Source organism: Pseudochaenichthys georgianus, chromosome 18 (genome assembly GCF_902827115.2).
Source record: "Pseudochaenichthys georgianus chromosome 18, fPseGeo1.2, whole genome shotgun sequence".
Taxonomy (NCBI): domain Eukaryota; kingdom Metazoa; phylum Chordata; class Actinopteri; order Perciformes; family Channichthyidae; genus Pseudochaenichthys; species Pseudochaenichthys georgianus.
In genome coordinates, this window is record NC_047520.1 from 10,852,516 (window position 1) to 10,865,142 (window position 12,627).

Consider the following 12,627-nt stretch of genomic DNA (forward strand, 5'->3'; position numbering starts at 1 on the left):
CCCTATTTTTATAATGTTCCCATGAGTCCTTGAGAAAGTTCCATAGGATCTTAATGAGGTTCAAGGGATCCTTGAGAGACTCAGGAAGCTCCAGTGGGGGTGCAATGATAAACAAAAGTAACACTCATTTTGATCTCATTTTCAGATGCACCATTGCCCATTGGAACCATTGACACAATTAAAAAGGCTACATGAACTACCATATTACCATCAAATGTTAAATGTAATCACTTTCAGACAAAGTTTTAGAAACTGCTTTCTCCTCAGACCCCCCCTGCATCTGTTCTCCTCCTCCTCCGGTTGATCCTGGTGCCCTCATCTTCCTCCCCCTCCTCCCCCTCCCATCCCCTCCCCTCAGTGACCGATTAGCCGGTGCGGGGTTCTCCCCATTTCCATGAGAAAGGCGGCGGTCGGTGAAAGGGTTAAGCCAGAGGACGAAGCCCCCCAAAAAGCAGCCCTAATTTTCTGCCCGGCGGGGGAGTGGGGGGAAGCGGGGCGCGGGAACAAAGACGCCCGGGGGAGGAGCGGAGACTCCGGCTTTACTATATGCACCTGCGGCCTGAAAAGCCCCGGACAATGCGCCTCCGACACGGCCAATTACGAACGGGCCATCCACCCGCTTTCTCTGTGGAGGGACGGAGGTGGGGGGACGGGGGGGACGGGGGGACGGGGAGGAGGAGGGGAGCGGAGAAAGTGAATTTTAAAAGAGGGTAAAGATAAGAAAGTAAATAATCGAGCTTTAAATCATTCCAGGCACTATAGACTGCCGCCCCCCATTCACCCTCACCCATCACATCTCCCCACCCCTGGCCCGGGCAGCCATGTTTCCCCGCTAATGTGCACTTTTGTCCGGGCTTTTCTTCCGAGCAGCGCTGACGGCCTCGCTGTGAAAGCGAAATAAAGGTCGGGTTTGATTGCTGGTATGCCATTCTTATTCTCGATAATGGTTCGGATGGATGAGGTCATGTTTGAAGCAACAGCTGAGAAACAGCCAATAATAGTCTCTGCTGACACAGAATACACCTGAGATACTGATGCCACTGGGACTTGTGAGAAGGGATGGCTTTAATTATAGTAAGCACAATAATCTCATGGGGGAACCATAATTAAAAGCCTATAATATAGGCCAAGTGTTTATGTTGAGAAATGTGATGAGAAGTCTAAATAGAATGTTTGAAAAACAAACCATAGGCCTACAAAAATACAACATAGTACAATGTCGATGTCAGAAAAAAGCACTGTGGAAAATGTTAGATAAAACTGATGTAGTATGGTATGTCTAAAATATCGTTAAAAAAGACCTAGTGTATGTTGTAAATATTAAAACAACTTAGTAGCTATAGTACATTGAAATTAAGTTAATTTGGATAATTCTGATAGGTCTACTTAAATCATTATTTCAGCCTTTAGTAAACCCAAGCACTTAGTTTAAATCTCTTCTTTTCAGAATTGAAGTTTTATCAGTCCAAAATTACCATTGACTTCCATTTATTTGTATGAATATGAAGTGTCTTGTGTGTCGATTGAATTTTCCATCCACTAATTGAACAAACTATTTTTCAACTTTTGTAGGAAGTTTTTTAAGTTTGCTTTTGGATTTACGTATCATATGGAAATAAACCGGCCTAAATTACATTTAAAAAAGATAAAACTTTACAGCGTAATCCAAGTTGTGTAAAATATGGAACTAGTCAAATGCAACTCCTCAGAAATAACTTGCATTTAAACAAGAATGTCATCTTTTTGTTCACACTGTCCACTGTTTATTTTAAGGTCAATGTTGGACTAGGTTCTATATGTATTGACAGTTATATGTAAAAACGTCTCTTAAGTGTAGTTGAAAACCGATGTGTCTGAAACTCCAGGAACAAGCTAGCAAGTGGACCTTGAGCAAGGATATTTTTCATCAGTGTGAAATGAGAATTAACTTATTGCTGTTGAACTAAAGTACACAAAAGCAGATAGCGAGACATCATTGATGAAAAAGGATTTGTACTTTTTATTAATATTGTCATGAATGCCATAACAAAGATTTTTTTAATCAAAAAAAAGAATCAAGACTCTTAGTATAAGAGCCTAAAAATGTATACATTATTTACATGAATGCTACATACAGTAACTCTAGTATATGGCAGCATTTACATACAAGAGAATTCAATCTAAAAATAGAGATACAAGTCAGTATAAAAGTTAAACACTTGGGTAACAATGTAAACATTCACGCATTACTTTAATAGAATTGCTCTCCCTTTTTCAAAAATAAGTAAGGCATCTGTTTCCAGTGCATGTTGAGTTAGTAATGGAATGCTTCAAAGTTAACCGTCGGAATAATCTACCACATTCAATATTCACAGTGTTTGAAGTTGAATATAAAGTTCCCTTTAGGTCCATAGCAGCACTAGTAACCAGACAGCAGGCTAGACAACAACAGCAGTCGGATTCAAAGAACCAGGATTAAAAGCACTTATTTTAAAGAACGATAGAATAACAGGTAAAGTTATCTGGAAAGGTTTAGAACAGATTTGCTGGAGATCTGAATCCTGCTTTGATACATTCTCTTTACTGGTAGTAAAACACAAACAAATTGACAGGTCGAAAAAGGTGCCTAAAGGCCTTTTGTCAATCCAGGTCACTTTGTGGAAGACGAGTCGTAATCTGCTATTGGGAACAAAACAACTGAAATGTAGCATTTCAGATTACATTTCATCCACTTACTGAAAAGCCTAAAAACAATAAAACTCTTGCCTAGAGCAAAGTGACAATGAAAACAGAGCGAGCGCCAAAACAACGCATCTGAACACTTACATCAAAAGATCAAATCTAAAACTAAATGATAGCAAATAAAGGTCGTACAGGCAGCAGAAACAGCATCACCCCTCTCCCCAGTGTAACCAGTGTAACCAGTGATCTGAAATGTAGGCTGAGCAGCAGCCTGGCTCTGCGTTGTGAAGAGACACCGCAGATCAGAAGCGGTTCTGGTTCCTGTGGATGCAGTGCTGATTGTCCAACAGGTGTTTTCCCAGGCATCCCACAAGATTTCATCAGTTAAAAAAATACACAAAAAAGCAAGCGTACTAAACCAAAGCCAGGGCAAAGAGTGTTCATTTCAAAAACAGCTTTCAGTTGTGCATTTACTTCCCCACCGACCCCCGCTCACATCACAACACATAAAGACTCAACGGGCACTTCAGCTCGGGTGATTGGTCTGTGTCACCAGCTGAGAGATTGTGTTGCCGTGACGTTTGTCTCCGTGCTGCGGCTCTGTGGTCCAACAGTGGAAGACTGAACCCGCCGACAGGCCCTGAGATCGGAGGTCACGAGTGCCAGTGTTTAGGGAGGGGTTAAATGGAGTCTTTTGACTTATTATGGAGAAGTTCTAAAAATATAAAAAGACAGAAAAAGGCAGAAGTATGTACACAGTAAACAGACGTGGCCCCTGTCTTCACTGCAGTCCTTCTGCTGGAGGGTGGTGGGCAGGGGGGGGCTCTGTACGTGTGGTGGTGGGGTTTATCTTTACTGGTGGGGCACCACAGAGGTAGAAAAACAGCTTTTCAATTAATAAAAACGTAGTCGTCACTTCACGTCTGTAACGGCAGGCACATCTGGATCTGGTAGACTACTGAGTGCAGGGAGAAAGTTTCCCTTCACACCGCGCGTCTCTTTGTCTTCAACGCCCGACTCCATCTCCTGTCCCGCCAGCTGTGCATCTTGAGCTTTCCAGGTCCTCCCACTCGGTCTCCCCCACCCTCCCCATCCCAGCTCCCCCCTTGACTCCCCACTTCCAGTCCTAGATGTGTGTCAGTGGGACGGTTCCGGAGAGGTAGTGCTGCTGGACGCTGGTGTAGCCCCTCTGTGCTCCAGTGGGGTCACTGCCGTCCCCCCCCGGCCCGGGGATGTACATGCTGATCATGTCCCTGAGGTCCCCCTGCAGAGGGCCCCGGTGGTGGTTGGGCACCCCGGTCGGAGGAGAGTGGGACACCTGTTCTGCCTTCACCATGGACATGACGGGACTGGGCTGCTGGGGACTGCTGCCGTAGGACATGGGGCTGTGGGGGGGGGGGGGGAAGACCCATGTTAGACACCATCAGAGTTTAAAATATAAATAGAAGAGAGAAATCAGAACATAGTGACATGTACAAATTTGAATTGTTGCAACACGTTTTAATTTGTTTAGGATGCACTGCATCAGGACTCTTCCCTTTCATCAACGTGTGTTTACTGTGTAACAAACTCACTTCAAATGTGTGAAAAAAAGACAACTTTTAAAACAAACTGAATATTCAAATCCAAAGACAAGGGCTGTTCCAAGATCAGCCACATTAACACTAATTAACTGTGGGAAAAGCCTCTGCAGTGAATAGAATAAAATATCAATTTGCATCTTCTGTAGGGTAATGGATTCTGAATGTCACAGCATTTAAAGTGAAACCAGATTTTTCTCACACCTACGATCCTAACTGAATCAGCAGTTTATTTTGTACGTTGAGGCAGTTGCATCAACTTCAGTGCACTTCTAACGGTCTGGGCCCCAAACAAGTATTATACATTGAGGCCTCTGGATCAAGACGTCACATAATCAGGGTTAAATTGCTCAAGGAAAAATACCTGCCAATAAAAAATTATATTAATTTGATTCATTAACTGGAAACCTGACATCATATGTGTTGAAAGAAGAAAACAAGATATTTTGGTCAGCTTCACTCCAACTCTGAACTCAAGTCACACAAAAAAGCATAACAAGACACAATAGGAGAGAAAAGGGTTTAAAAAGTCCCAAGTCATGGCAAACTGCATTGAAGCATCACTGCAGAGACAGCAACAGAACACTACAACATGGTGACTTGTTTTACACAATGTCCCATCTAATAAAGCTGAGTTGGGTCTAGTTTTATAAGCTTACCGCAAGAGAAACTTATATAGTGAAATAGTTTAAAGATACTAGGCTCCGAGTTTACATAATTACCTTGACCTCACATGGTAGGACTTCTGAGTTTCAGACTTATTTGTCTTACTTTAAAAACTCTTTCAAAATAATGTTTGTGACTCCTTACAGGAAAGGACAGGGATCTTGTCCTTTCCTGTAAGGAATCAAACATTATTTTGGGCGTATGACTAAAAGCTGCTGACAGACGAGTAACTGATGAGGCAAACCAAAACAGCTTTCACCTGCTGGAGAACAAAGCCGTTAACGCTTCAGTTGAGTCACCTGTCAGAAAGTGACCAAATGATAAAAAACTAGAGTACATTTCCACATCATCTATCCTCCTCACATTTGTCAAAGTCTTTGTACTGAAGGGGGACATGAGACCTGAGGCAGGGACCCAGAAGTGGAACTGGGACAATGGTTTAGCAGGAATAGGGGATTGTGGGTAAGGGACCACACACAGAGAGGCCCTTCCTACCGTCAAGTCATCCTGATCAACATTCCAGGCAGGACCCAGCCCAGAGCAAAGCGTCACACGCATAACAAGTAGGCACCAGACTGAAGCCTGTTGTTCCTGTGACTCAATGGGACTGAATGTACTTTATCGCAACATTTCCACTTGATTAAAGTCTCACTTTAAAGTGATGTCTCGCATCAGGTGCACTCTGTAGAATGGAGGTATATTTGCAGCTCCCTTCCTTCTTTCTGTGGTTCACATTAAATCCATTTAGATAGTTACAAAAAATAAAAAGTTAAATCAAAGAACATGTTTTAATGTTTCTTCAAAAGTTTGTCAATTAGTCACAACAGAACAAATATATTTTTTTTTTAATGGAGGGGGCCTAAGTGACTAAAGAGCTGAATTACACGGACCAACTTATAAAAAGATAAAACCTTAAGGAAACTAAAAATCATCAATTAAACGACTGTAGTCTCTGCGCATGCGCTCCCAGTTGAAGTAGTGCTTGTGTGAACTCTCCACTGATTGTCATTTAAAAGCATTTACAATAGATGTATCTATCTTTTTAAAGCATTTTTAGGGAGTCGGCATCACATACAATCATTTAGTGTATGCCTTGTAAGTAGTACTTCAAGAATTAGTACTTTTGATTAACTCTTTAATAATTTAAACGCGCCAGATTGTGACGCAGGTGGATGTGGCTATACCGTGTAGTTGGAGACCTTGTTTGGTGGTTCTCATTTAATTAAGCATGCTTCTCGAATTCAGACAATTTCCTATGGCATATTTAAATATAAAATAGATTTAAATCACAATTGAATTAAAGTCAGTAGGCTACGTGTTGTCCGCACTTTAGTTAGGATATGTTCTGTCAAGAGGAACGACAACGTTTCCAAATGTTTAAGTCAGTTACAAAAGTTATTATTGTACACCCGAACACACGCTCACCTGTAAGAGTTGGCTCCGTTCATGTAGGACTGTGCAGCAGTCATCGCAGGTGGGTACTGCAGGGCGGACAGGTCGTACCGGTGCAGCTGCTGGGTGTAGCCGAGAGCCTCGCCCTGCATGCCGGCGTACCCCCCAGTGGGGCCCCAGCCGTAGCTGTCCATCCTGGGACTGCCACCTTGGCCTTGCGCCGCCACCAACAGGTTCCCTGCTGACAGCGGGTACTTGCCCACCTGCGTGTCCTTCTTCAGAAGGGGCTTCGTCTTGCGGCGTGGCTTGTACTTGTAGTCGGGGTAATCCTTCATGTGGACGGCCCGGAGCCGCTTGGCCTCGTCGATGAAAGGCCGCTTCTCGGCGTCCGTCAGCAGCTTCCACTCGGCCCCCAGCCGCTTGCTGATCTCAGAGTTGTGCATTTTGGGGTTTTCTTGGGCCATTTTGCGCCTCTGTCCTCTGGACCAGACCATGAAGGCGTTCATGGGCCGCTTCACTTTATCCATGGGGTCGACTCCAGGGGGACACGCAGTTTTGGAGCCCGGGTGAGAGTTGCCATTGATGCCCATGCCCCCAGTCATGTTGCCGGTGACCGGGGACATGCCCTGAGAGGTCTGGTGAGAAGGCGGCTGGCCGGTGGGCTTCAGCTCGTGTTCCATCATGCTGTACATGTTGGAAAGTGAAGTTAAGACGGGTAACAGGAGAGTTAAACGCGGAAAGCCTTCGTCGCCGTCCACCTGGCGACCTGTGGCTTGGTTTAACCGGGAGCACCGGGTGATGCAAATCAACTAATTACTCACGACGCTTCCCGGGATTCAAAACACTGCAACGGACGAGCAGTGTTCACTTAAATGATATAAGTCTGGTTGTGGCAGTCATTACTTTGTCACTGAGATACACAAAGGTGATTTAAAAGCTTCTCCTCAGTGCTGTGAAAAACAACTTGTTGTCAGACGGCCAACTCTCACACTGAACTCTTCAGCTGCTCACTACCAAAGTTGCCCCGCTCTCATGCGCAGGCAGCTCTCTGTGGACCAATAAGAACGCGAGGAGCTTCAGAGCGTGTGCGCGCATGAATTTGCAATTGAATGGGTTTCGAGGACGCGCAAAACACTTGTTGATGACGGTGGGGGTGGGGGGGGGGGGCATTCCAGAGAGACAAGGCCTATCTTATTATTCAATTATTGTTAACCACCTGATCAATTGATTCACATTTAAATCGAAGGGTGTTTAATCAAAATTGTCCACAAAGGGAGTGTTCAAAAATCACTGCGTAGGGTTAATTAAACACACACACACACACACACACACACACACACACACACACACACACACACACACACACACACACACACACACACACACACACACACACACACACACACACACACATGTTTAACCTGTTTTAAACCTCAAACCACATTTTATGAAAGCAAAAATACTTCATAGGAAAAAACATAAGATAAGATAAGATAGTACTTTATTGATCCCAATTCGGGAAATGTTTGTGTTGCAGCAACATCATGCATTTAAATGAATGATCCCTTCAGGCCCCCTGTTGGACTTCATTCCTTCCCATTCTGCAGTGTATTTGTATCCACTTTGTTTAAGTGCCCATCAGGTGCAGTGGGGACTGCAGACAGACTACAAGTGGCAGCTTCATTATCATGTCCAGACTTCACAAGGCTTCAAAGTTGGTCAACTACTAGGACACAGCACCCCTCTTCACCACCTTTATCTGCATCGTATGGGCCCCACAAGGGTCTGGGTCTTCGTCTGCTTTGCCTGGGTGGTAACCCAAAAGATCACGACCAATGTAGGGCAAATAAAATAGGCAAAAGTTAGTGATATAATGACTCAAGGCAGTTTGTTAATATGTTGGTTATAGGCTTGAATCTTCAGTTCCCAATGGTAATTGTAACTTTTGTTCCACTCCCAACTTTGATTTACATCCGTCTTAACTTAATTTTCACAACACAGCCCTTGGCCATTAAGAGGGTAAACTAGTTCGACTCAATCAAAAACCTTAACATTATTATTAGTCCAGGCTAACAGCAAATAAAATGCTGTTGTGTCTTCTTTAAAGCGACGCTTTTGAGAAGCCTGACCCTCTTTTCAGACGATTGTGCTGACGACATGTCCCTATACACGGGTATTGATTCAGCTACAATGGCACAGAGAATTACTTTAGAGCTGCGGGAGAATGAGGAAGATCTTTGTAGGTTTGGCGAAATAGACCTCTTCTTTTGCTGTCCTCGGGAGTCTTTGTTAGCAGCAGTGTTTTCGGAAACTACAAGGACCGCGCTGTCTCCGATTCTACTCAACTTCATCCAGAGTTGGCTTCACTGAGGAAGTAGATCAATCCTTTCATTTAGCCTGGCAAACAAAGTGACATAGAGAAGCTGTTTGTTCACTTTTTGACACTTCTGTGGTATAATGCTGGCCAGAAGTGGGAGAAGTACTCAGATGTTGTACTTTAGTAAAAGTAGAAGTACCACAGTGTATGAATACTCGGTTTTAAGTCAAAGTCTGGCAAAAAATATGACTCAAGTAAAAGTAAAAAAGTATTATCATCAAAATATACTTCAAGTACCAAAAGTAAAAGTAGTCGTTGTGCAGATTGGTCCATTTCAGAATAATATATATGATATGTTTTATAATGATTGATCATGAAAGTGTTCTCAAAGCTGGTAAAGGTGCAGCTAGTCTGAATGACTTTGTAGACTGCAGGGTAGCTGGTGGATTCACTCCAAGTGGAACTACAGTCTGATTCAACACTTGGTTAGATTTCACATCATTCATCCACATCTGTAAAGTAACAAGGTACAACATAAAGGAATGTAGTAAAATAACATGTTTTACCTATGAATTGTAGTGGAATGGAAATACGCAAGTAAAGTACAAGTCTCTCAAAATTGTACTTAAGTAGAGTTATTGAGGAAATCTACTTAGTTACTTCCCACCTCTGTGCATGGCCAACATGAGCCATGGCCCCCGTTTACTTCCCCATTCCTCCCACACTGTGCCCAAAGTATTTGTTATAATCTTTTCTCATTGCCTCTGTGTTTTTGCATGGAGTCTGCTCAGTGAAAGCACCGTCACTATACATGGATGGATTTAACTCAGGAGTCCTAACTCTCCATGCAGCTAATTAGTTTGGGGACGCCAGCATTGTTGGTGACATCACCAGATCAGCTGGGATCATGTGATTACACATCAACATATCCATTCACCCAAATAATCTCATCTCAAAGATCCACTTACTTGCTTGTTTTGAGCTTTCAATTGTGTTGACAGCGACATTTAAACTGTCTTTGGATGTAAAAAAAAAAAGACATTTGACATTGATATTGAACCAAATACAGCACGTCCACAACACGAGATAGATAGTCCTGCTTTAATTGTATTCCCAACTGTAACTCTTTCGGTTTGCTTTGTTATGGTTTTTAGAGGGATATGCATGTTTAAAATAAGTGGAAGTACATCCAGATAACTCCAGTTTGAACTTCTCTCATAACTGAATAAAGGACTACTGCCGAGAGAGGAAACTGGTGAGCAGCATGTTTGCAGTGGAAACAGCTTTGTTTCATGAAATGCAGAAGAATGACTCTTTCTCCAGCTTCCCGAAAGGGCAACTCCATCAATTGTCTTGGGAAGTACTACTTCTATATCCAAAGGGAGCTGTGTTAAGTTTACTGAAACACATCTATAGTGAGTCGATGTTATTTGGGGCTAAAGACGGTTGTGTATAAGATTAAAGAAACAAAGCGGAAGTGCCTTAAAACAATGAATTCTGAGGGCCAGCAATGCTCAATTTCACTGGTTGCAAAAAGAGGTCTGATTCTATAAAAGTCTATGAAAAAGTGATCCTTCTTCTGATTTGATTTATACTCTCCGTTAGTATTTTCTGATAAGTTAATGATCTCAATTGGTAGTTTTAAGTCTTCTGCAATACAGGGTGGTGTTCATTGAGTAAATGATGATCCAGTTCAGAGAAAATTAGACAATGAAGCAGAGTATGATTTAGGGTGTGTCTATTTTGTGATTGACATTGAGTGTTTCAACCCTTTTTTTCATGATCAATTCATGGCTGCCTCGAAAGTCTTGTTCAGTGTTCAGTGATTCTTAGCTCCATCCTCTGATGTTGTTTCTGATTCCAAAAAACAAAGATGGAGATGGCAAAAATGCCAAGTTTGAGACTTCAGAACAAAACACCGCAAACCAGTGAGTGAAGTTGAAGTGGTTACGTCCACTTCCTGTATACATTTTATGATCTGACATAATTAAAGCAGAGGAGTCGTCTTTTCTTGATGTCATCATTTTTAAACATCTAACTGCATCAGAGAAGCACAAGCAGCTGTCCAACAAGTTATTTGGCCGTTAAATGTTTCTGCTACATGGCTTCAGTAAAACCCCATTGCATACCACTCTAGGTCAATCACCTGTTGGATATATCATGACTAAAATCCTGCCAGGCCGTGAACAGGTGAGAATCACTGCCACACACACTCCCATGAGCACAGGTGAGACAAATGCATTCATTTTTGTGTTTTTAATTGATTTGTTGTGAAGGTGTGTGTCGGCAACATCCCACCATAAGTGTGTGTAAGCGTGAGTTTTAGTTAGTTGGAGAGTGCTCTACTGTGTGTGTGTGTGTGTGTGTGTGTGTGTGTGTGTGTGTGTGTGTGTGTGTGTGTGTGTGTGTGTGTGTGTGCGTGTGTGTGCGCGCGCGCGCGTGTGCGTGTGTGCGCGCGCGCGCGTGTGCGCGTGTGCGTGTGCGTGCTGCAGGTGTGTGTTTGTGACTGTGTGTATGTGACTAATTGGGAATTGTGAGGTTCCAGTCTCCCGATTCCATCACCATGACAACCTTGTGTGGAATCCCTTCAAAACCTTGCCCCCCCCCCCCCCCCCCCCCTCCTCCTCCTCCTCCTCCTCCTCAAGGCTTTCCCTTTTCAAAAACAACTCACCAAGACTTTTTTTTCCTGCTCCCTCTGTCCCCTCATACACTTCTTTCACACTTGTGTGTCCCATCAGACACAACATGGCGGTCAGTTCATCCCTTTGGAGGTGACTTAAACACAATGTGTATCTGTTTGCTTGTCAAGGTTTAAAGAGCTGAAATGAAGACAGTTTTCAGCACTGTCTCTCTTCACACATCACCGTCCACCACACTGAGGATATCATTCAAAAAGTTCCATTCTTAAGCTCGCTGTTTTCTTCCGGTGTTCATTCAATAATGTAGGGATTGGAGCTGCCTTCCTTCAGCTCAGTGAGCACAGCTGTGAAAGAGCCCGTGGCAAACATATTAAACCACTAAAGCTGGCACCATACCAATAGACAATTGGACAGATTTGGGGTTGCGGTGGCATTCCCTGAACCCATTAACTGCCAAAATAATCCTGATATGTCTCCCCAAATGTGATTAAAATATATTTACAAATGAAAGTGTGAAAGGAAAAGCAATGCAGATACCCACAACTGCCAATGAGGACATGCTAACTTGGAAGCGTCAACAGCATGTTAGCTTGTAGCTATAGCTCGCACTATCCCTGTTTTAAACTAACAATAAAATACATTCAAATTTCTATCTGGCACTGAAACTTGTATAAGCCTGGCTTATTCTGTCTTCCTAGCCACGACTTTCCCCATCTTAGTTTTTGTTCTCTTTTTTTCAGAACATGGCAAACAAAAAAAAGCAGCAAGCTAACGACGACGGTCTGCCACAAAGTTGTTCAGAAGTCACGTTTGATCATGAGAGGTTCTGTGATGACAGCTGTGAAAGAGCCCGTAGAAAACTAGCCTATTAAACCATTAATGCCGGCCCCATAGCAATAGACCATTGGACAGATTTGGGGTAGGTTCCAGGCTGTTCTGAACCCATTAACTGCCAAAACAATCCTGTAATATCTCCCCAAATGTGATTATATCTATATAATATATTAACAACTCAATGGAATATTAAACAGAAACCCGCAACTGCTAATGAGAATAACTCGGAAGCATGTTAGCTTGTAGCTATAGCTCGCACTAGCCCTGTTTCAAACTATCAATAAATGCTACGTGTGTAAGCCTTGCCAAGTCTGTATTCCCAGACAAAACTTTGCCCACTTTTCGTACAGAAATGCAGCAAACTAACGACGACGGTCAACCACAATATCTTTCTGAAGTCACATGTTAGGTTCTGTCCCTAGATTTGCCATTCTGGTATGTAACAATATTTAAAAAAAACACTATTGTCCACCCTGAAAAATCACACTGTGTTAGATTTTCTGAGCAGATTCTAGCATGCCGATGCTCAGACGCGTTT

At 43.0% G+C, this 12,627-nt stretch overlaps 1 protein-coding gene across 1 annotated transcript; it reads right to left on the reverse strand.

Annotated features, from left to right (window-relative positions):
- Nucleotides 1–1,975: 1,975 nt before the first annotated feature.
- sox19b (SRY-box transcription factor 19b) lies at nt 1,976–7,318 on the reverse strand. Its single transcript, XM_034106616.1, has 2 exons — nt 6,333–7,318; nt 1,976–4,046 (listed from the first exon to the last, which is right to left on the reverse strand). Exons 1-2 carry the CDS (start codon nt 6,989–6,991, stop codon nt 3,788–3,790), a joined length of 918 nt encoding a protein of 305 aa, XP_033962507.1. The 5' UTR covers nt 6,992–7,318; the 3' UTR covers nt 1,976–3,787.
- Between the last annotated feature and the right edge of the window lie 5,309 nt (nt 7,319–12,627).